The sequence below is a fragment of the Oreochromis aureus genome, linkage group 20, assembly GCF_013358895.1.
Source record: "Oreochromis aureus strain Israel breed Guangdong linkage group 20, ZZ_aureus, whole genome shotgun sequence".
Classification (NCBI taxonomy): Eukaryota; Metazoa; Chordata; class Actinopteri; order Cichliformes; family Cichlidae; genus Oreochromis; species Oreochromis aureus.
Genome location: NC_052961.1, coordinates 9934128 through 9955063, shown reverse-complemented (window position 1 = coordinate 9955063; position 20936 = coordinate 9934128). Strand labels below are relative to the sequence as shown.

At 38.4% G+C, this 20936-nt stretch overlaps 1 protein-coding gene and 2 long non-coding RNA genes across 3 annotated transcripts; 1 reads left to right on the top strand and 2 right to left on the bottom strand.

Moving 5' to 3' along the window:
• The first annotated feature begins 1668 nt into the window (after positions 1-1668).
• On the top strand, positions 1669-2148 carry LOC120435409. Its single transcript, XR_005609708.1, has 3 exons — positions 1669-1756; positions 1850-1940; positions 2107-2148. It is a non-coding gene; the product is annotated as an uncharacterized LOC120435409 (long non-coding RNA).
• A 4921-nt stretch (positions 2149-7069) lies between these two features.
• LOC120435379 lies at positions 7070-10065 on the bottom strand. The gene is made up of 3 exons (XR_005609687.1): positions 9961-10065; positions 8679-8813; positions 7070-7382 (listed from the first exon to the last, which is right to left on the bottom strand). It is a non-coding gene; the product is annotated as an uncharacterized LOC120435379 (long non-coding RNA).
• A 2897-nt stretch (positions 10066-12962) lies between these two features.
• On the bottom strand, positions 12963-20726 carry LOC120435213 (PAN2-PAN3 deadenylation complex catalytic subunit PAN2-like). The gene is made up of 22 exons (XM_039604312.1): positions 20697-20726; positions 20113-20508; positions 19846-20015; positions 19640-19757; positions 19426-19518; positions 19040-19371; positions 18734-18830; positions 18501-18617; positions 18256-18375; positions 18029-18157; positions 17703-17902; positions 17435-17583; positions 17150-17256; positions 15428-15526; positions 15194-15322; positions 14814-14939; positions 14666-14725; positions 14335-14583; positions 14047-14190; positions 13769-13948; positions 13566-13659; positions 12963-13202 (listed from the first exon to the last, which is right to left on the bottom strand). The coding sequence occupies exons 1-22, from the start codon at positions 20724-20726 to the stop codon at positions 13018-13020; spliced, it is 3324 nt and encodes a 1107-aa protein (XP_039460246.1). The 3' UTR covers positions 12963-13017.
• Between the last annotated feature and the right edge of the window lie 210 nt (positions 20727-20936).

Genomic DNA, 20936 nt, shown 5'->3' with positions numbered 1-20936 from the left:
GACCTCTGAAAGGTAAAATCCTCTACACTGTAAAAAAAGTCAGTAAAATATACAGCAAAACACCGTCAAATTCCAACGGTAATGGAGTGTAAAACCAAAAACTTCCTTTTACTGTATTAAATAGATTGAATAACCGTTAATTGTGAGACTGGATAAAACTTTGTTTTTTACTGTGATAAAATGTTGAAATTATAAATACTGTCTGTGAAAACAAATAAATATGCATACATTTTACAATTAAATATTGTAATGTTGAAAATGTCTGAAAAACTTAGATTTTACGGTATTATTTGAGTAAAACTACATCTTTTCGGGTTGTGCACATTGGAATTCACAGTATAAAGCTGTAGATTTTAAGCAAACAAAAACATTCATTTTACAGAAGCAAGATGTTAAACAATAGGGTCCACCGTAATAATACAACCAGTAAATACCATTTAAAAAAAAAAAGCAAAAAGCAAATATCAGCAGTGAAAGACAATAAAATTGATAGTATTTTTTTTTTATTTTAAAATTCAGATACTGATATACAGATTAAAAGTTAGGCCTGCAGTATATCATTGTTAACCTTCTGATAAAAAAAATCAACAGCAAAAGAAGATGTTAAAAATAAAGTTTATGGTTGTGAATAAAATTGATTTCAATAATCTTTTTAATTATTATTTTAAAACAACTTTATGTTGTTGTGTTTTACGCCATATTATCAGACCACCTTAAGTGGGTCCGCCTTAAATTTTGAGTTTGTGTGATCGCTGTTGATTGGTAGCTAAACTGCTGGTAAACTGTGTACAGACGTTTTACGTTCGAATTGCAGAGAAAAAAAAATTCTGGTAGCAACATTGTGCAGTATGAGCGAACCATTTCACCAAAAAAGGGAAGCAAGGCAAGATGTGGCTGCAGCGGTCTGCAGACGTGACTTCTGATCAAATTCGAACCACCTCCTAAAGAAACAAAGAGCGACATTACATTGCGGGATGACGTCACCTGAAAATGACCAATAGCGCGGGCGCTGCTGAGCTGTGTGCCAACCGCTCTTTTTTTTCATGCAGGAGACTCAAGTTGGCTTCGCTAACGGACACAGTTTTGAACTCGTATATTAGCGCCATTTATTGCTGCTTGGACCACAGCATCTTCGAATTTGTAGACATCCTGGCAGCTTACAATTAGTTCGGGTGAGGTGAGTACATGCAACTTCAAGTTATCTCTGTTATAAAAATCCACCAGCCCAGCGTTTATAGATAATTTTAGCAGTTCGTTTTTATGAGTGAGGTTGTGAATTTAGTTAGCATTTGTGAGTTGAGTTAGCATTACTGTTGCGAGGGAAGCATTGCTCTGGATTAGTTTCTGTGTTTGGCGTGCTTAATCTGCTAGGGAGGAATTACCAAAGTACATGGAGTTATGTTAACCTGTAATTTCTGTGGTAAGGTAGTTCAGTCATCAAGGGCTACGTGCTTCATTGTAAACTGCATTGGAATGAGCCACGTTGTTTCTTTCGGTGTATTGAAGCAGGCTGCAAGCAGACATAAAACAGGTATGGCGTGTTTAAGGCTCATTTTTACCGAAGACACTCTGCCCCCACCCATGTCACTGGTGTGGCGGTGGTTTCTTCGTTTACATGTGCAATGGCGATGTGTGAACGTCAGTGTCAGAACTCTCTTTATGATTAAAAGGTTTGTTTTGTTCCTGCCCTTTTCAGACACTGAATTTGAGCAGAAACCATAAGGATACTCAAAGGACCTGTGACTCTCAGGAAATGGTGAGATTTCAGGTCATAATCTTTTTTTTTTTTTTCCATTAAATTCATTTTCCTTTTTCCTTTACAATATTGCTGTTTTGTTTTTGTAAACAGCATCAAATGAGAGGGACAGATGAAACAGTTTCAAGACAATGGCAGGAAAAACATGCTGAAGATTGAAACAAACCTTGGCTGGAAATATTTGGTATGTGTTTTACTGTAAATCAAATTGTTGAAAACATTCAGCTACACTGCAACACAGGGAAACTTCATTTGCACTTATTTTGTTACTTTAATTTCTTGTCTCATTATTTTTGTCAGTTATTATTGTTTATGGTGTATGCCCTTCTTGTTTTCTTTTCTGAATGCAGAAGGTATCTAGCCAGTCCACAATGAAAGCTTCGTTGCACCCATGAGTCTTCTGGCAGAAATGATGGCGCCTGTATTCTTTGGTTTCCCTAAACATCACACCCTGCCTGTTTATACGAGGCTCTTCAATTAAGTCTGCACCCAAAGATTCAATAAGAGGTAAGCAGTGGTATTATTCAAGTTTTGCTAAAGAAAGATGGACAGGAGACACTAATCTTAATCAGCCGAGCTCAGGTTCATGTCCAGGTGAGCAGTTTCATACGCTATAAAATGTAGATTGAATGATAGGTCTCATCACCATGCATTCAGCCATTAACTTCAAGTTCTATGATAAATCAATAGGAAACTTAAATACGTTTTCCAACAAATTATGATTGTGATTAGGGCTGCGTTGTCTACAGGGAGTGCAGAATTATTAGGCAAGTTGTATTTTTGAGGAATAATTTTATTATTGAACAACAACCATGTTCTCAGTGAACCCAAAAAACTCATTAATATCAAAGCTGAATGTTTTTGGAAGTAGTTTTTAGTTTGTTTTTAGTTTTAGCTATTTTAGGGGGATATCTGTGTGTGCAGGTGACTATTACTGTGCATAATTATTAGGCAACTTAACAAAAAACAAATATATACCCATTTCAATTATTTATTTTACCAGTGAAACCAATATAACATCTCCACATTCACAAATATACATTTCTGACATTCAAAACAAAACAAAAACAAATCAGCGACCAATATAGCCACCTTTCTTTGCAAGGACACTCAAAAGCCTGCCATCCATGGATTCTGTCAGTGTTTTGATCTGTTCACCATCAACATTGCGTGCAGCAGCAACCACAGCCTCCCAGACACTGTTCAGAGGTGTACTGTTTTCCCTCCTTGTAAATCTCACATTTGATGATGGACCACAGGTTCTCAATGGGGTTCAGATCAGGTGAACAAGGAGGCCATGTCATTAGTTTTTCTTCTTTATACCCTTTCTTGCCAGCCACGCTGTGGAGTACTTGGACGCGTGTGATGGAGCATTGTCCTGCATGAAAATCATGTTTTTTCTTGAAGGATGCAGACTTCTTCCTGTACCACTGCTTGAAGAAGGTGTCTTCCAGAAACTGGCAGTAGGACTGGGAGTTGAGCTTGACTCCATCCTCAACCCGAAAAGGCCCCACAAGCTCATCTTTGGTGATACCAGCCCAAACCAGTACTCCACCTCCACCTTGCTGGCGTCTGAGTCGGACTGGAGCTCTCTGCCCTTACCAATCCAGCCACGGGCCCATCCATCTGGCCCATCAAGACTCACTCTCATTTCATCAGTCCATAAAACCTTAGAAAAATCAGTCTTGAGATATTTCTTGGCCCAGTCTTGACGTTTCAGCTTGTGTGTCTTGTTCAGTGGTGGTCGTCTTTTCAGCCTTTCTTACCTTGGCCATGTCTCTGAGTATTGCACACCTTGTGCTTTTGGGCACTCCAGTGATGTTGCAGCTCTGAAATATGGCCAAACTGGTGGCAAGTGGCATCTTGGCAGCTGCACGCTTGACTTTTCTCAGTTCATGGGCAGTTATTTTTGCGCCTTGGTTTTTCCACACGCTTCTTGCGACCTGTTGACTATTTTGAATGAAACGCTTGATTTTTCGATGATCACGCTTCAGAAGCTTTGCAATTTTAAGACTGCTGCATCCCTCTGCAAGATATCTCACTATTTTTGACTTTTCTGAGCCTGTCAAGTCCTTCTTTTGATCCATTTTGCCAAAGGAAAAGAAGTTGCCTAATAATTATGCACACCTGATATAGGGTGTTGATGTCATTAGACCACACCCCTTCTCATTACAGAGATGCACATCACCTAATATGCTTAATTGGTAGTAGGCTTTCGAGCCTATACAGCTTGGAGTAAGACAACATGCATGAAGAGGATGATGTGGACAAAATACTCATTTGCCTAATAATTCTGCACTCCTGTATGTATCACTTTTACATAAGTAGATTTAAAGGATAACTATTGCCAAAACGCAACCTGGGCTGTTTTTTTTTTTTTACTGTATCGATTTTGATGCACTCAAATTTATGCCCGCCCCCTAGTATTCCCATTCACTGGCTATTGACCACAAAACAAAATCACGGGTCAATCTCAAAAAGCGGCTCGTTTGTCGTAATTATGCTTTTAGATATATGTTTGTCTCGCTTACAGTTAAAAAAAAAAAAAACCAGCCCAGGTTGCATTTTGACAATAGCTATCCTTTAAGAACTGTATATTTTACACTTAAGAAATCATTTATCATTAGATCTGTTTTTGGCAGCACGTTTTGTTCATTTCTGTGCATTTTGCTCAAGCACTGATCAAACTTTGTCCATTTTTTGCTGCAGAGGGATCCTGCCAGTCCAAAGTGAACTCCTGATGGACATTGAAGTACTCCTGCAGAGCTTGTATCTTCGACACCATGCGCATTAGAAACTCCACTGAGTCCTTTCCTTCACCAAGGCAGGACCCAGTGACTCATTACTGTTGATAGGTCAGGGCAGGTAATATTTTGTTTCATGTTTATTCATTCCTTCATGGATTACCAGCCATATATATGGACACATGCTGTATTCTCAAGATCTATGCTGTTTTGTAGGAATAGAGAAATGATATGTTTAGTCTGTTTTCAAATGGTATGTCAAATTTTCTCATTGTTTATCAGTAATATTCACTACCTTGGTTATATATGAGCATCTTTAGATTTTTCTATATTTAGCGGTTGCAAATGTAAAATGTACGGTAAACCATTTATGTTCCTCATATTGTACTGTATTTTTAGCGGTAAAATACCGGCAGCTGTGGTTGCCAGGAATTTACCGTAAAATGTATCTGGTCAAAATAAAATGCTGTAATTTGTTATACAATTTCACTGTGTTTTTTACTGTCAAAGGTTTTAATAAGGTTTAACATATTTCTGTTATTTTTACAGTTATTTACAATAATAGGGTCTATCCTATTACTGTTAAATTAACAACAAATTACTGTAAATATTATTATATTATAACTTTATTTTTACTCAAATATCCGTAAAAAGCTATGGAAAGTTGCATTTTTACATTAAATTGCTGTATAATTGACAAATATATTTGTTTTTTCTATCATGATTTTGGTAAAATAATACGTTGTCTACCTTAAAATTTAGGGTTACAAAACCAGTATACCGTATTGTCTTTTACAGATCCCACATTTTTTTCACGGTATATTCCTGGCTACCACAGCTGCCGGTATTTTACCGTAAATTTGACAGTTTTTTTTTTACAGTGTAGTTTCTCAAAAATGTTTTTCTTGCTGCTTTAACACAGCCTCACCTGTGATCTGATAAATGTTAAGATTCAGTTCAACCTTTGTCCCATTTATCCACATTATGTTTCATAGATATGCACAATAAAACAAATTGTTTATATTAAACAGACAAATGTTATACATAGTACATACAATTTGCAAATTGACAGAAATCCATGAGAATTAATTGTCAAAGTTACCATTAAAGTCAAGCATCCATCCTCACTGTAAAAAAAGATTCCGTAGAAAAACGGAAAATGTCCTGGTAATTTTCTGCCAGTACATTTTCTGTTTTTTTACGGAAGTTTGACGGATTTTTCTGTAAATGATAAAACGGAAAATTCTGTAGATTTACAGTATACTCTCTGTACTATTTACGGACATTTCCTTCAGCTATAAAACGGAAAATTCCGTTTATTCACAGTATATTTTCTGTATCATTAACTGATATTTTCAGTTAATAGAAAAATTGAAATTTCTGTTTATATTACTATTTCCAAGCACTTCTTTTCACTGTATCTCATTAAATATAGTTCTTTATATCCTTAAACGTACATTTCTATGCAATTACAACCTAGTACACTATATGCTCAAAAATTCATAAATTAAAACTTTTTAAATTAATTTGTGCTTTGTACACAACAACATTGGTACAATTAATGTTAAATATTCTTTTATTCTCCTTAACTCAAACACTATACTAAAATATAACGACAGCATCCATCTTGTCATAAAACGACTAAACAGCTGATACATGAACAAAATAACTCACAAGCTTTCAAATTTAAGCATTTTTATTTCCTTGAAATCAGGTTGCCCTCATGTAAATGTGTTTATTTATATTCATTCAAGTGGCTACCAAGTGTTTTCTTCAAACAGGACACCTGACAAACAAAAAATATAGTTAAGTCATATTTAACGATATGTTCACATTTAATAATATCCAGAGTACCTTTTAGTTAGAATCACTGCCTTGTGGTAGTTTTGCCTCAGCCAAATGGTTAAGGTGTGGTTTACATCCATTTTCTGTCCACTTATGGTACAGTATACACATGTAGTCAGTTATAGCCAAACACATTTGATTACTGAATTGCATTCACTTCATTAATGAAGTGAATGTAATTCACATTTGTGTGAACATTTGTCCGAGATTAACTCTTTGGGGTCTTTACCTTACAATATAACATACTTGACTGTTTAAGTCATGCCACATGAATAAAACTGAACAGATCTAAAGAAGATGTTCCTGAACTTTGGGTTTATGCGAACAGGACGAATAGATAACCACAGAACTTTTCCCCATATGATAACTAAAGCACAAAATAAATTAAGACAGATTACTGTCCCAAACTTGAAGATAAAAGTGCATTTACTGGACTTGTTTTGTCAGTGAGGAGCAAAGTACAATTACAAGTGCTTGTTCTGATGAAAAGTTAAACTGTAAACAGCAGCGTAGTGAATAAGGATCCTCAGCAGTGACAACACTTAAACATCATAGTTCAAAATCCTTAATGCACACCTTTTTCTCCACTGTGTTCAAATGCTCTTAGCTGTTTAAGTAGAGAAAAATGTCTGACATATTTCACGACCATTAAATGTTAGACAAGGCTCTGAAAATGAGGTTACGGTTACAAACAAAACTTCTGCTTGTGCTTTACACCCTAAATCACAACAAATAAGACAATAGTAAGACTAATTACTACAAAGTGACACCAGAGGCTGGAGAAGAGCAAGCATAAAGTGACACATTGTGTGTGCACAATTTCTCTTGTTACCACTCTTCATATACCAGTGTGACAAAGTCCTGAATGCAGCCTGCATGTTAGTCCATCAAGGTCCATCTGAGCTTTAAATAAAATACACTCAGCTTTTCCTTGGATTTTTAGAGTTGCTCAGTTCATACAGGAACTGCAGCAGTCTGGTTAACGTGTCGCTGTGTTGCTCCTCCATCTCAGCCATTGAGACTAGTCGCAATTTATTCTGAGGAAAAAAAGAGAAACAACATGACATTTTTAAAAAGTTTGTATTTTTATAATTTTTTTACCTTGAACATAAACAACAGAAACAAAAAAAGGATTAGGATGGTGCGATATGACGATATATATCAGATGACGATATAAAAATGTCTATCGTTTCATATTATACGCTATCATTTGTTTTGTGGTGATGCAAAATAAACTGTTTACGGCAATATTTTTTTTCATGGTTTTGATGGTCACTGTAGTGGCTATATTATTTCTTAAAGTTCTCTCCTTCTCTTATACTTAAAATAACCACACTATGGATGGACAAGCGACTGTTTTTACGCGTACTTTCGTTACCAACAGTGACGGTAAAACCATCGTGTGGCTCTGCCGTCCGCTTGTTTATTTTCCACATAAACCTTTCACAATAAAGCTCAAGTTTCTGTTGAGACTTTTCAAAATGAACTGAAATGATATACATTATTCTCAAACATAAAATTTCAGAATATGCATCAAACAAATGACCTCAAATAAAAACATCAAGTAACTATAAATGGCGCTTACAGTCACCACGCAGATGAAGGCACAGAGAATACCAGCATGGCCAGCAAGGATGAGGCAGAACCAGCTAGCTCCAAGCAGATGGACCAGTCAAAACAAATCGAGGACCTTATTGTTAAACGAGGGGCTACCTCTGTAGCATGGACATGGTTTGGTTATGAAAAGTCTGACACGGACCAGAAAACTGTACTATGCAAATTATGGCACAAAACAGTCCCAACCACCACTCAAACACGACAAACCTCTTTAACCACCCACACAAGAATCACATGAAAGAGTTTCGAGAGAGTTTACGAATGAAAAGCAAAAAAGAGCCGTCAGGTGCTCAAAATAATCCTTAGACTTCAACGTTAGAACAGGCTTTTCCTCGCAGCACGCCGTGTAACAAATACTCAGAAAGAAAATGGCGGCCGTTTAAACTCATGTCTAAAAATGTATAGTTTCATGCATCGGTCAAAACACTCGACTCCAGGTACACGACGCCTAACTGAAAACACTTCACGTAAGTCGAGTTGCCCGAGAATCACAGAATTTACAGAAAATGCACTATTTTGTGATATATATTGTTATCAGGAGAGATATGTCTTATATTGGGATATGAGATTTTGGTCATATCACACAGCCCTACAAAGGATTATAATTCACATAGAGTTGCATACACATAACGACATTCTGTTGCAACAAAAGCAGTTTATAATTGAAGTAACATACATACCTTGAAAAACTAAATCAACCACAACATTAAACTCACCTTGTTTCTGTGGAAAAGGTGATCAGGGTTTTTCTTCATTTCCTGAGACCAGCTGCTCTGGATCATCACCAGCTTGTATCTTCATCTTTTTTTTCACTCGGGGAAGTCTTTCCTGTGCTTGGCCATTGCTCTGCACTGGAAAACCAAAGTGTGTGATCAAAGGTGAAATAAGGGATATTTTTCCACTGCAGGATTTAGAGTGCTTCAAGTAGTAATAGCTGTTGATCCATTTCCCAAATAATCTCTAAGGATCTGAATTTTTAAGAAAGATACAAATATCTCTGCTTATATTTGGCTAAAAGCTTGATATAGACATAACAGTTTATAATATGTCAGCATCCCCCACAAGGCATATAAAGCTCCTGCACACCAGCACTGCACTTACAATATAATTCAATCAAGATATAGTTATTATTGGTTAATTATTGAATTTTTTAGTAATAATTATTAGTATTTAATCACATTAGCACAGTGGGGTGCCAGAAATATTCCACATACTAGAAATGCTGCTCAGCATTTCATAAATTACATTTTCAACAAATGTTGGAGTAAAAACACAGTTACAGGGAAAATGTGTCCGTCTGCAAATATTAACTAAACATTTCTATGTGCTACAAAATAGACATAATTGTAAATGTAATGAGGTGAAACTATACTTTCAATAATATTACCACTACAGTCTGTTAACCACCGAAATAATCTATGCTGGTCAGCTAGCTAAAAGTCTTTACTTTAGCAGCCCAAATCAGAGGCTAACATTAGCATTTGCTAGCGTCAGCCAGGAAGGTCTGAGGCTTAAACTAGGGTTAGTGTAACTTTGCCTGAAACCCTTTAAAGTGTACAGTAGAGCCAACTGTAAAACACAGGTATTGATATAGTACTTATTAGACTCCTAAAATAATTTCTTCCTCTCTATACATACAATGAAGTTCTCACTTTTCCACTTTCGCTAATTAGCTAGTTAGTAGTCACAGCTGTGTAATACCCAGAGAGACACAGACAGCTAACTATAATATTTATGAAAACTGGTTCAGCCACTGAAGGGCAAAACTGGTGGTATCACAGTAAAAATTATTTTTAACATTAACTAAAATGAAAAGCTTAAGGCATGTTAAACCTAAATAAAGATTATTTAAAAAATGAGTCAGCAAAATATTCCTGACTTGTCTGGAGACAGCCGAAACCAGTTAACAAATAAATTAACAATTCTTTCTAAATAAAAATGCGGAGTCTTTTGAAAAAAATCATTTTAATAAAAGAAAACATGAGTTTTAATACTTACCACGTAAATTTGAAGGCAGTTTCTCCAACTCCAGAGTCCAAAATCCAGATGAAGCCTGAAAGAAGTCTAATGGCTGCTCTTGCTCTGACTTTTCCCTCCTTTTTGGGTCCTTTTTCCCACAATGCATTGCAGTAGTTGAGAAATACAGAAAAATACCTGTAAATGACTAATACGGAAAATTCCTTCACGTTTATACAGTAGATTGTACTGTATTTTTACGGATTTTTTTTTTTACAGTGCTTGCTCATATTTTTGTTATTGTAATTTTATGTTTAGCTGTGACTAACGGAACACATTTGTGTCCTGCTTAGAATGAAAGTGTCCATTTGGGCCACATTAGGAACACATTTCTCATTTTAATCAGCTTTTCAATCAGGTCCTAATTAGGTATTCTTTAATTGTTAACAGGGAAATATGAGGGTTGGGATCAAAATGTTGTGCTCCCTCTCTGTCTCATCGTTTCCGCTCTTCAGGAATAATACTGATGTTTTATGGAACCGCAAAACTGAGATGAACTTTTCTTTTTTAATATCCTCACACAGATCGACCCATAATTGAAATCTCTCGACCATTTCAGCGGAGCGATTTTCGTCTACTTCATTTTTTTTCTTCTCTCATCAAAACATAACCACGATATTCAAATATCAAAATGCAGCTGTTAGTGTGACCTTGTCAGTGTCAGACTTTAATAAGACAAAGCTCCACACAGCCTGCGGAAAATAACGAGCAATTCGCACAGTTACTTTGCTACACTCTCGTGCTCTGTGGGGCCTGTAGATGTCTCGGGCCTGGATCTCCTTCATTCCGGCTTCATGTCCTGAGGGGGCAGGGCTCCCCACACCTACTATTAGACAGTTACATGGAGAACCCTTGTGAATATATGGATCTACACGCACACAGGTGTGTGTTGTCGGACTTGTGTGCTGCTCAGTAACATTCAATATTTATTATTTACTGTTACTTATGGTTATGTTGGTTGTTGCTGTGGTTACTCTTCTGTGCTGTTCTCCCCCCCCAACAGGTGATCAACTTGATTTTTAGTGTCTTTTCTCTCTGTCTCTCTTCCATCTATTTTTCTTCCCCCCTCCTTTTGTTGAGCCTTATCCCGACTTCTCTTTTCTTTATCTTGCTCTTCCCTATCTGTCCTGTCTGTTTCGATTCTAGTAACTTAATAATAAATAAATAAATAAATAAAGTTTTGGTGTCTTTGGCGTCAGTCCCAACAATTCCTAAGAGACGAGCTCATCCTTATAGAAAACCGGGTTGATTCTGCTTCAGCCTCATCTTTAACTATCTTTATCTTAACCGTCACACTGTTTTCAGAGAGAATCTTTTATAAAACTTCTTACACTCTTTTATTTTGCTCCTTCGGATGTGCTCATGTGTAAGCTGCTGCTTTGCGCTGCGTTTGGCTGGGAATTGTTGAAATTAAATGTTTACATCTTTGTATATTAATCACACGAATTAGCGCACTGTAAGCACATCACCCAAAGAAATTTCCACTCACATGGAAGCATTTTCGTAAATTCATCATAAAACTAACACTGCACCTCTTCGGGTAACCACGACAGCAGCTTTGTGACCCAAAAGAGGTTTTTGCGTTGTGCGGACTGATACTAAATCTGGACCTGGGTATCAGCTTCACACCCGCCATTCATAGTGTTATAAGTCTACTTCACGATCTTCTCAAGAGTCCTGAGTGTTTGGTGACTTCTGAGTGACTTTTAAGTTTAAACAATACTCTGGCACGGAAAGAGTTACGGCCTTCTTTGGACTTTTATACCCCTGAAAAAATGCTTCCTCTCTCACACAGAATTTGTTGATTTTGGAGCCTTGAATTGGTTCAAAGGCCTTGACTGTCTTACTCGCTACATATTGACAAAAAAAAAAATCGAATAATTTATTTTAGTATTATTTTCGATATTGCAATATTTCCGAGACTGTAATAGCTCGTTTTTAAGCCTCCCAGTTATCAGTATTGTGATTACACTATTGCTTTAATATTATTGAGACTATAGAGCACATTCATCCCTGACCTCCTCATATCCAGCTGAACAGGATTACTATACTCTGTGTAGATTTACACAGTCTTTCGTGGAACATTGAAATCCACTGTGTTGTGTAGATTTTTAACATATCTCCTGGATCATTACTAACTGTATGTTTGGTTTTACTTGTAGAGTTGTTGGTAAGACCAGACAAGGAGCTCGAACAATTTCATTTTATGGTTCCCAAAACAAAACAAGCCGAAAAACAATGAGAATAATGTCATAAACCTTTAAAAACAACTGTGTGGAAACGATAAGCGTGTGCAGATCATCCAGCAGAGGGCACCATTATATCAAATATCTTTCAAAGTGACTTAAAGATGTATTAAATGAAGCACCTCTGTTAAAGTATAGTTACTACTTTTCATAGGTGGTGGCTGTAAATGCTGGACTTGAAGCACAGTCCTTACCAGTTAGGGCATTTTAAAGATCTCGAGGTGAAATACTGAGGACACGTTTTTCAAACATATTAAATGTGTCATTTATAGAAGAGAAATAACAGCTTTTGAAAAATTCTACATCGATTTGAATTCCGAGAAAACTACAGAAAGCCAGCTGGAAAATGAACAGTGCAACAGATTTCACAGAAGCTGGTGAAAAAAACAAACTAAATTCATTGTGGTTGGAATCTGTTTTAATCAAGATTTTCATGGATTCATGCACATTCTCCACTTCCTGGTATCAAACAACAAACATTTTACAGTGCTCAGGATGACTTCATTTACATGCAACAATTTTGTCTTTTTCTTTAAAAAAAAAAAAAAAGAATGCTTCAAATTCATATTTTGAATGATCACTTTCCTCCCCTGTAAACCTCTCTGAAATAAAAAGCTTACATTTAGATATGATAAAAACAACTGAGTCACTGACTCAAAGCAAATAACTATAAAATATGATACAGAATAAGCAGCCCGAGCATCTTCAGGTCATGGTGTTGCTCACAGTCCCAGAGGGAAGCACAGCAGCACCTGTGGATGGAAGGAGAGTGCATTCAGTCCACTCAGACGGCCTATCTCGCATCCAAATCCGGGACTTTCCAGTTCAGCTGGAAGCCTTTGTCGTAGACTTCGTAGAGCACCTTCGTCACGTAATGATTCCCTCCTTCCTGATACAGCTCCAGGTACTTCCTGTAAAGCTTCAGGGCCGTGCATGAGTCCTCCGTGCTGTCGTGGGTTTCTCCCTGGATGTTGAGGCCTGTGGACATGAAAAAAGGTCAGGAATGATTAAAATGAAAGTGTTCAGCTTCAGATTACAGTGTGGATATGAGGAATTAACACATATGCTTTAGTGCATGAACTCAAAAAAGCCTCTAAATACTTTAGTGTTTAGATTTAATTCCAAGATGGGTTTGATGACAACTAAAACATCATGAACTCTACTGACTTAATACTGAATACTTAACTTAATACTGACGGTAATATGAGCGGATTATCCAGTTTACATAATTACCTTCTAATCCCTCTCACAGTAATAATGTGATTTAATTCGATTACAGACTCATATTTGGATTATTTGGATTTGATTTTGTTTTTTGTTTTTTTATTTCTACTAACTTACCAAGAAAATACCAAGCAAGGAATTTCAGAGAAATCATCCTCTTGTAGGGCAATCGGAAGAGGTGGACAGTGTCGATAACTTGATCTTTGGGAACCTTAAGAAACAGAAAATAAAAAACATTAAAATTACAGCACATCTAAAAAAAATCACATCTTTAAACTTTTTGAACTAATTTGAAATTTGAAACTGATGAAATAACGTACCACTAAATTAATGACACGAAAGTCATTCTGCAGGCCGTGGCCGACGAAGCGAACTCCTGAGTCGATGAGGAAGCGTAGCTTCAGGTAGGTCGACTTCAGCGTGGTCACGTGCTTAGAGGATACTGTGGCATCCAGGTCTCCAGGTTCGATTCCAGAGTATTTTGTCAAATAGTCGACCACCTGGAAGAACAAATTGACAAGTTAGCAGGTGGATCCTTTAAACATTATATATTCATTCTTTTAGGTCATCGTGGTCTTTTCTCTCTGCAGCTTCTCACCTGCTCCTGAGTGGAGATGTAGTCATCGATGAAGGGGACCCCCTCGTTGGGTCCCTGACCCCTCACACAGGTGATCCTGGCCACAGACATCTGACTGGGCGTAATGGTCGATTTGGTGCCGTCGCTGTGCAGCACTGCTTCCTCCTGCAGACGCACACATTCAGGGGTCAGATTTGTTTTAAATGCATTAGTCAGATTAGCTGAACTACTGAAAATATGTACAAGGAATATTTAAAATTGTTTTTAATCCTATATTATAATTAATGATGGTGTCATAGCCAGACTTACCTCACTGAGCTTTACAAACTCAGCGTCCAGCCCCACCAGGTCACCAGCCCGCGGCATCTCACTGACTGTCAGTGGGATGAAAGTGGCGTCTGTCTTCCTCTGCTTCTGAGTCCGATATAAGTCGGATTTGACTTCAGACTGATTGTGCTGACACTCACTGCGGAGGTCGTATTTGGTGTGGTAGTTTCTCTTGGCGTAACACAGGATGGCTGGCACTTTCCAGCTCACATCAAACTGTGCAGCCTCACTCTGAAAACAAAAGGAGAAACATTTTTAAATGACTGCACACATTAATGAATAAACAAGCAGGAATCTTATCTAGGATCCTTACCTTCTCAATCGACTCAATGAGGAAGTCATTGAAGAGGTACCACTGCTGGCGAGAGACTCCCTGAAATAATAAAATCATTTTGAATGTTACAATTTAAACTTTTTGTAGTCAGCAGATGTCAAACTATTCTTATCTGCGCGTCACTCACCTCTTTTCTTTGATGGTAGGTCTCACCCACTTTGATGTGTGCGACCAGACCAGAGTCCAGGATGTGTGGCACCGTGACCACCAAGTCATACAGAGAAGCTCCCTCCGCCTCTTCAGCAGCACTTAACTAGTAACAGAGAAAAGGTAAGATAAACTTTCATTTCACAAAAGTTGGCAAATTCATGTGTTACAGAAACAAAAGCACTAAAACCAACCTATAGTTCAAAATCAGAAATGCTTCAGATTAGCGTAATAATGTTTTAAAAAATATTGTTCCTGCAAATATGGATTATTTTTTAATTCAAATTTTAACTTGGTATTGATAAGTTAATCAAATTATTTCTTCAAGTGCAAAGATCAGCTGAAAATCTAAGTCCTCACCTCCTCGCCCTCAGGCCAGCTGCTGATCTCCAGTCTCTGACTTTTGCTGAGGGACATCTTGAGAGTGGCGGGGATCCACACGTGACGCTGATCCTGATCTGTCTTCTGCATGGATTTGTTGAAGGCATACTATAAAAACAGAAACATGGACAATCATGTAAATAATGAACAGCTAAATCATGAGTTTCATTGTTTCTTTTAACTGTATTTAAACACAGTGAATCAGTCGCTTACCTCGGCCTGAACCTTCCAGAATTCGGCCTCTTTGCTGCTGTTCACCTCACAGTTTATCACCAAAACATCTGGGAGACGTCGAATGTTGCGTGTCTGCACCTACAGTGTAACACAAAGAAACTAGAAAGTGCATTTTCTGAAGAAACTGCAGTGTGAATGCTTGAATCTGAATGTATGCATTGAAATGAATTAATTGCTGAATTTAAGTTAAAAATTTTGAATGAAATGAAAAATACAGAAGTTTTCGCCTGAAAAAAAAGTGCTGAACTGCTAAAAGCTGACATCCACACAGAAGAAGTTGGAAAATAGCTGAAAAAGTTTTAAATGTAAATTAGAAAAACCTAAGAAATGAGAAAAGAAAATTTAGAGTCAGAAAACATCTGAATGAATATTAAAAGTTCATATTCTTTAAATCACTGAATGACTAAAATGTGATCCCTCCACTTGGATCCACACAGTTTAAAAAAGTTTAAATGTCTGAGCTTTGAAAGACACGGTGTTGGAAAGAGAAGAACAATGGCTACGTTTTGAGGGTAAAATGATGGCTGTAGAGCAAACACTGTGGACACAGCAGCAGTTGAAAGAGAAGTGTTTAAGATGAATCTTGGCAGAGTGAGAGACAGAGCTCATTAAGCAGGCAGGTGTAAGCCTGGTTGCTATAGTGACTGCACCCAATGGCTCCATACACACGCACACAGACATGCGCCTCACTTTTGCTGCTTAAAATGAACAGAAAAGTCAGCCTGAAACAAATCGCTCCCAAATGAAAAGTACAAGTCGTATTGACAAAATTCTTTCACAGTGAGCGGCAGCAATGTCTAGTCTACTGAATTCTCAATTTTCATGCCTGTGGAGTTTATTATATGGATGTGGTGACAGTGTAAAGACAGCCTGTACTTCTGATTTTCAGACAAACCTTCTGAGCCATTTTAACATTGGAGTCTATGGAAGAGTTGGAGGGAGGAGGCTGTGCATTGGTGACATTTATGAAAGAACCATAACACCTATTACAATAATAAACACATTGGATGAAAGAGGACAGCGATGGCTACGTTTTGAGGGTAAAATGATGGCTGTAGAGCGAACATTGTGAACACAGCAGCAGTTTTAAGAAAAGATTTTAAGATTAATTCCCCCCCTCCTCTCACTCTAGCAGTTGAGCTGTCTCACTCTAGCCCCAACATTCCGTCCCATACACACCCATTATAAACTCTGAAACGGATGAAAAACATCATGAAACTTAAACTGGAACTGAAGAAAAAGTATAATAGATATTGAAAAGATAAATACAAGTTGAATAGTTGAACGTCTTGGCTTCGTTTTAAAGTTTGAATGGTGGCTCTATGTCAACGTATGTGGAAGTAGATACAGTTGAAAGAGGAGTAAGTTGAAGGAGAATTTGAAGGATCTCCCATTGAAATACATGGGAAATTTTTGTTGAAAAAGTTGAATAAATTTAAAAATATAAATGTTAAAATGAGAAAAATACAAGCACACATGTCCAAAAGAAGAGGAATCTAATGGTGTTTGAATGGTTTTTCTAAGTTGAACGGTTTTGAAGGAGATAGAGTCCAAAAAACGTACGGAAAAATAATAATAAAGATTCGAAGAACAATACTGTGAATGCTTTTCAAGCATTCACACTAATGATTACCCTGCACAACAGGCAACAATCAACCATAAATGATTTGTCATTATGAGTGAATGAAAGCTGTAACTCACTGTGAGGTGATACTTGTCACAGTTTTCACACCATGTGTGAGATCTCTGCTGCAGGCAGATGCTTTTCTTCAGGATCTCAGCAAAGTCATGCTCCTTCATTCTTTTTCCTGAAGTGTCAAAGTAAAATGAATATCAGTGTATACATCAAGTCAAGCAGATATTTCCCTCTGCTCATTCAAAAACTAAATTCATTCAAACCGTTATGTAATCATTAATAGTTCAAGCTTCAAAGACAGAGTAATTCACAGTGACAGATATCCATGCTCTCAGTGCTCTCAGACTCACCTTGAGAGTCGGGGTAATGCATGTTGAACAGCAACATGAGGGAGGAGTGGACTGTTTCTATGCCACAGAGACACAGGCTGCGGTTCTCAACTTCAGAACAAAACAGCTCTCTAATGACAGAGTCGCCAGAGGAGCCCAGAGAACTGCAACTGAAACACAAATCACAGTTTCAGAAACCAGAAGGAAAACTCTGCATTTATAAACAAACTTAATGATAAGACTGGGACAGTGTCCAGTAAGACTGCAGGTCAACAACGAAGTGTTTTACCTGCTCCTGGGTGTCCTGTAGGCCCGTGGATCCTCCTGCTCCTGTGTCTCCTGGAAGAGCTGGTAGAGCATGAAGTGATTCCATCTCTGGATTAAGCGACCTAGCTCGACTGTTCCCGTTGTCTCCTCACAGTTTGAGAGGATCAGGCCCATCTCTTTGGCTTCAGGGATGTTTCGAAGTGCTCTGAGGAAGTTGCTGGCCTTAAGGAAGAAGACATTGGAGGTTATTTTGGGCAGTTACAACAAAATGAGATTTCAATGTAAGAGTCTTGCAATCCCCAACAGATTGAAAATTTGCTTGTTGCTAAAAAAAAGGAAGAAATGTACCTGACATGGATCTCCTTGTGACAAATCCAACATGTGGAAGAGGAAGCCGAGTTCACAAGCTAAACAAAACTCCTTGTGGCACGAATGATTCTGAACAAGGCAGCGAACTGGCTCCATGAAGTATAACACCTAAGATGCAAACATAAAAGCCACATAGAAAGTTTTACAAATTGTCTCATATTAACAATAAAACGTACCAAACACATTGTGAATCTTCAGCTTCTTACCTGGATCATGCAGTTACAGTAGGCGTTGGGAATCTGCGGCTCCAGGCCAGCAAACAACGTCCTGTTGTAATGTTTGAAGTCAAAATCTTCCCGTCCACATTTAGAGTATTTAATTGTCACCTGAAGCACAACAAACACATCTTCATCACATGTTTTGGAAATCAAAGCTTGTAGCAATCTTATTGTTACATCTTATAATTAACTGTATCTCTATGAACACCAGGGTGAAACATAGCAAGTCCAACCTTTCTGTACTTTTCTGGAACAGTGTGAAGGAGCGGCTCTTCATCACTCTGTGTTGGAGATTCAGGGACGTGGTTGTAATAACCATGACCAGGTGTCCCTTCTTCATTGGCAGGGACCTGCAAACAACAAATGGGAAAAAACTTAAAATACACCACGTGGAAATGGGTTTAACTTTTTTAAAAATTTGTGATAATATTGTAAAAATGAGAGTTTAAAACAGTTTTTTACTTACCTGGTTAAAGGGGCAGGCGTAAGGATTTTCCACATAACTGTTGAAGCCAACTGTTTCAATAGTTTGTGGGATTTCTGGCTCCATCCCAGGAGCCCATCTGTTGAAAAGAAACATGTTTTAGATGGAAACCTTTAATGGGAACTACATGAGACTCTCATTTTGAGAACTGCTTTTAAAATATTGAGCAAACCATTTATGTCAACTGGGGAAGACTCAACATTATCTTACAAACTTTTATTGGATCTGACAACAATATTTATGCATGCTCTAATGCAAACTCTACAGTCTCATTGGTGATTATGTTACCTTGAGCTGGGTGTAGCCTGGACAGTGGGGATGGGAGAGCAGGGCCACAGGTTATGATTCCAGGCCAGCTTCATACCTGTCTGTGAGATGATTGCGAGCCGTGACGTGTAGGTAGGAATGAAGCGCACGAAGAAGGGATCCACATGCACCCAAAGGGGGGTTGCAGCTTGCATCCTGCGGAGGTCATACACCATGAGGAAACGTTCATTCGGCCCTCGGCTGGAGAACCCACTCACAGCCAAGAGGTTTCCGTGAACATCAAAGTCTGACAGGCCGCCAGGAAATGCATCAAAGTTTTGTGTCCTAAATGTATGCAAGTCTCGAAGGGTCACCTGTTATCAACAGAGGGTCAGTGTTAGAGTGATATAAACCAAACCTCATCAAACTGATGCAATCAGGTGATACTTAGAAGGGTGCCTAAAGAAAAAGAAATGATTGGTCTGACGCATTATTGTCACTCCAGGTGTCTCCACTGTGAACTGGAAGGACAATCAAGACAGCAGACAGTCAGACACCCGCTGTGAAGTCCGGTCTGTGATGTGCCAGTGTTGTAAGCATAGATAGTTGTGGATTTTGATAAACATAAGCCTGGTGTCTTACTTTTTGAGTTTCTTGAAGTGTATTCAAGTCAACTTCAGCCACATAGTTTTGTAATTCCCCCATGAGCAGCATGTTATCAGTCATGAGGAGACTGTGCATATCAGCTCCTTCTTCCATCCTGCAAAGCACCAAAAATGGCCATTAATTCAATAACATAAGGAAAAATTTCACAGCTTCAGGTCATCAACAATCAATGTAAGACTTACCGATAATCAGACATGACCAGGCCTCCACAAGTGTAACATCTGAGGTTGCATTTAGAAAGGAACAGCACGCCTGTGTCCAAACTCTGCATGTGTCTGATGGCATCAGTTGCGTGCACTTGGAAAGAAGAGTAGTGTGCCATTGTAGGTCCAAGGAAGGATTGTACATGACCCTAAGAGAAGAGCACAAATATAAAATATTACAGAGTGCAACGTTTAAGGTGAATGTAGAAGAAACAAACTCTGCTGAAACATCATTTTGGCTCTTACCGTGTAGTTTCCCATCCAGAGCATTTCCCGCTGCAGGTCAAAATGTGTTGCAGTGACCGGGATGCCAGCTTCTGAAACATTACTGTGCAGCTCAGAAAACATCCCCTTCTTTACGTGCACAGGCTTAGGAACGGTCACAGCCAGCTCCTGTGTGTTCATTCCCACATCTTGGTGGAGGTTTGGAATCAGATATGAGTTCATGGAGGGCTCCAGTCCCCCAGGAGTCCACTGAGGAGACCAGTGAGGAGACCAGTGAGGAGTCCAGTGAGGAGTCCAGTGAGGAGTCCAGTGAGGAGTCCAGTGAGGAGCGTTCATAGTCCTGCGATGGTTGGCCCAGTATTCACCTAATCTTGTGTTGAGAGCTTCAAAAATCTTCTTGAGTTCAGCTAAATCAGCCTGCAGAGGAACAGCAAGTGAAGAAAACTGGAGTCCAGATCTAAAGTTTGCTGGAGAGAGCCAGGTATTTAACCTCCACTGGGATTCAAGGCGGTCCTAAGAGTTGTTGACTGTCCCTGTATTCACCGTTAGGCTCACAGGTTTCAGGGTCTGAATCAAGGTGGGTGTGGCCGAGTTTACATGAATACAGGTGTGAATTCTTTGGGAGACGTGGGCATCGTGTCATCATTAAGCCCACATTAAGGTGTCAGTGGGGGGTTGACCCAGTTTTTGCTTGTGTTATTCTGTTTTGCAGTGTTATTCAGTAAGTGACTGGCTGCTCCTGTATGGGATTAGAACGATGCCACTTTATCCCATAGTCCAGCCAATGATGCGATTCACATTCGTATATATGCAGCTAATCAACGTTGACAGCCTATGACAGCATC